Consider the following 3,697-nt stretch of genomic DNA (forward strand, 5'->3'; position numbering starts at 1 on the left):
GTTGAGTCTTAGTTCGATTAGTATGAATATTGTTGTTAATACAAAAGGATGTAAGCTTAAATGCGTTGAAATATATTATCTTCCTATTTATAGATTGGAAAGGAACTATAAATAATCCTAAACATTATGTAAAAGAATATAATAAAAAACTATGATGAAATTATTAAAGAAATTCATTAAATAAAAAAACTCAAATCCAAAATAACATTAACATTAAACAGTTTCACATCTTTACAACCCCAAAAACCAACTCTTTTTTAAATAATAATAAAAAACCCAATCCTTAGGCTACATTATTGTGCCTCGTTCTCCTCGATCTCTTATATTTAACATTAGAATTCCGAGACATCTTGCCGTCATTTTGACGCAAATCGACGACCAGATCCACGAATGCACTTAAGACGAATTTGTAAGACTTCTTGTCGTTCAAATTTAGGTAACAAAACAACAGCTCTTCCATGAAATCCCAATCGATTTTCGAACCATGTTTCAACCTTGCTTCCACCATTTCTTGCATGGAACGTCGGAAATCGTCGTACGGGTTCGGCGAACACCTTAACACCGCTATGCATTCATTGTAGATGCTTTGAGACTTGACGTTATCGCTGCCGCCACCATAGACGTTGGATTCATTTGCAGTAGTACTACTAGTGTTAGAGGTGAAGGTGGAGGAGGAACCGCCATCCTCCGACATTGACATGAAGGTGTTGCTAGTTACACCGCTGTTACGAGCCTCCTCGATGAGCGAACTCGAAAACCCAGTAGCAACGAAGAACCTGTTGGACCCTGAGAGGTACGGGGGCGGATCAATAAACCTTGGGGATTCAAAACAAATCCCACCAGGGCTTTTCACTTCACCATCACCATCATCATCTTTAATCTCTTCATCATCATCATCATCATTGATATACAAAGACTTGAAATTCTCAAAGAGAAAACGATCAACATCAGAAAGTGTGGCAGCTTCGCCATCTTGATGAACAGCAAATGAAAGGGTTTGGGGGGTTTTGCAGCCTTTTCGAATCCATTTGTTGGAAGAGAATGAGTTTAAAAGGAAGTGAGTATTTGGAGAGGGTTTCTTGATCTTGGAAAGGTAATCCTGAAGAGATTTTTGAAGCTTCTTTGACATTTTTTTTGGGGGGGGGGTTAACAGTACACAGCTAATGAAGCATTTGGCTTATAAATGTAATAGTTTTCATGGGAATGTGGTAAGAAATAGGGCATTTACTGACTTGCCAGATTTTGTAATATATATATGTTTAAGGTAGTATTTATTTATGGAAATAAAATGTTGTAATTTAGGTAACTTATACGGCAAGTAGAAATCAAGAGAATAAATAATATATGTTTTGTTCCCACTTATAAAATAATAATGAGGATATTATGTAATGAAGATTTCTAGATTAATTATGGTTTTGCATCAATTTGGAAAGGAATCTCACAGATTATGCAATATTTTAGGGCACGTTTGCTTCGCTGTATTGGATTAGAGGTGTATTGGATTGGAGGTGTATTGGATTAGAGGTGTAATGGAATAGAGGTGTAATAGCAAATCAACTGTTTGGTTGAATGTAATGGAATAGAGGCGTAATAGTAATCTTATGTTTGGTTGAATGGAATAGAGGTGTAATAGCATAATGGAAAAAACTAAAATGACTAGAATACCCTTAGCATAAATTTGTTTGGGTAAATAATTATTGTTATTGTTATTTAAAATTTAATAAGATTATTAATATCAATAATAAATAATTTAATCATATTTAAATATAATAATTATTAAATATATTATAATTAAAATATATAATTTAATAAAATTCTTAATAATTAATATTCTTATATGAATTTACTCAAATCATAATATAGATAATTTAACATAATTATTATTAAATATATTATAATTAAAATATATAATTTAATAAAATTCTTAATAATCAACATTCTTATATGAATTTACTAAAATCATAATATATAATACTATAAAATATAATTTGAAATAATTAATATTAAATATATTTTAATTAAAATATATGATTTAATAAAATTTAAAATAATTATAACTAACAAATTTTTCTCATTAGAAATGCATTGTACAAAATGCTGGTCAGCTCATTTCAACCTTCCAGCTACCAACTAATATGTTTTCCAATTTTCTAGCCCACCCAAACTTTACAAAATGCTGGATAGCATATTAGTCACAATCATATTCACATCACTAACTATATCCGAAAATGAATAACCCTGGGAAAATTACAAATATTACATGGATTTCATTCAATCAATGTTGATGCAGAAGCATCCTTGCCCTCTGTTGAAGTTGAGTCAATGACCTAATACAAGTGCCCTCCTCCCATGTCTTTAAGCGTGTAAGGCTGATTAGTTCCCGAATAAAAACTACCATTTCGTCAAGACTACTTTGCATTGGCAACTTGTCTTCAGATCCCTTGCTTCGGTGTTTCCCGTATACAGCCTCAAATTCTCTAGACTTACTGGCAGCTGTTCGTAGTACTGAGTCAGGGTGCCTTGAAATGATTACCAGTCAGGTGACATTCATCATAGCAGATGCTAAAATTTTGCAATTTAGTTGATTCTCTATAAACAAAGATCTAGATATATTCAGCAGAATTAACGCTCATAATAATAGTATGATGAATTAACGCTCATAAAATACATACCAAAAACAAAATTATGGTAGTAAGGTTCCATCACCACCTATCCATATTAGCCTTACACGATGTTAATAATACCACATGTATATTATGAATAAAAGTATATGGTTGGATTATATGGTTGGATTTCTAAGGTGGCAATTTTATCCGAGAATAATTAAATAAGAAGCTATGAACATATACAGCAGGTTCATAGTAATATCTGCAGAATTCATTGGAATACAGATCACAAACCAATCATACAAACAAAAGTGGCAAACTTAATTTCACTTGTTCATTAAAGTGAGATTTTATCAGCTAGAATCAAATGAAAATTCTTCCAACAGATCGGTATGATCTAGCATATTAATATTCGAGAAAAGTAAAAACACAACTCAGTAAGCATTTCACAAAATCTCCAATAGAAATCATAGTATTACCTGCATATCCATTTTTTGCACAATCTGACCAGCTATCATCCTTTGGCTGAGAAAGTTTTCCCTGCAGAAGGCAGACTAGTAAGTGATGAACAAAATAAAATGGAAATGTAAGCATTTAACAATGATAGAATAGAAAGAGAGCAAACATAAATAGGGGGAATAAAAAATTCACAGTCAAATGCTTACCTCTGCATTTGGAAACACAGTTTCCCCACCACTCTCAACATCAGATAAATACATCAGTACAGTGGCTATACGGTGACCGCCCAGCTCTTGATTAGCCTTGTCATGAAAATAATCGAAATGTGGCTCATACTTTTGACTATTCTCGTAATGTAGTATTTGCATGGACTCCCCATTCTCTGGTTGGTGTGCCATATTAAAATAAGATGAGAAAACACCATTCAACGTAGATTAAGAAATTATAGGGCAACAACAAGCAAGAAATGATATATACCTGCTGGAAGGAAGGTCCATACAGCAATCCTAGCTTCGATATCAGCAACTACTTCATCCTTCACATGAGAAATAAAGGACACCACATAAGCATTTGAACTTCAAGAATCAGCATATACAATGCTTTCCAAACACGGTCCACAAAAATAAACAATC

At 32.8% G+C, this 3,697-nt stretch overlaps 2 protein-coding genes across 2 annotated transcripts; both read right to left on the reverse strand.

The window, feature by feature from the left end:
• Positions 1-283: 283 nt before the first annotated feature.
• Positions 284-1,129, reverse strand: LOC107950815 (transcription repressor OFP14). The gene is made up of 2 exons (XM_041089863.1): positions 912-1,129; positions 284-815 (listed from the first exon to the last, which is right to left on the reverse strand). Exons 1-2 carry the CDS (start codon positions 1,127-1,129, stop codon positions 284-286), a joined length of 750 nt encoding a protein of 249 aa, XP_040945797.1.
• A 1,115-nt stretch (positions 1,130-2,244) lies between these two features.
• Positions 2,245-3,463, reverse strand: LOC107949586 (uncharacterized). Its single transcript, XM_041089864.1, has 3 exons — positions 3,272-3,463; positions 3,086-3,146; positions 2,245-2,520 (listed from the first exon to the last, which is right to left on the reverse strand). Exons 1-3 carry the CDS (start codon positions 3,461-3,463, stop codon positions 2,276-2,278), a joined length of 498 nt encoding a protein of 165 aa, XP_040945798.1. The 3' UTR covers positions 2,245-2,275.
• Between the last annotated feature and the right edge of the window lie 234 nt (positions 3,464-3,697).

The sequence above is a fragment of the Gossypium hirsutum genome, chromosome D03 (assembly GCF_007990345.1).
Source record: "Gossypium hirsutum isolate 1008001.06 chromosome D03, Gossypium_hirsutum_v2.1, whole genome shotgun sequence".
Classification (NCBI taxonomy): domain Eukaryota; kingdom Viridiplantae; phylum Streptophyta; class Magnoliopsida; order Malvales; family Malvaceae; genus Gossypium; species Gossypium hirsutum.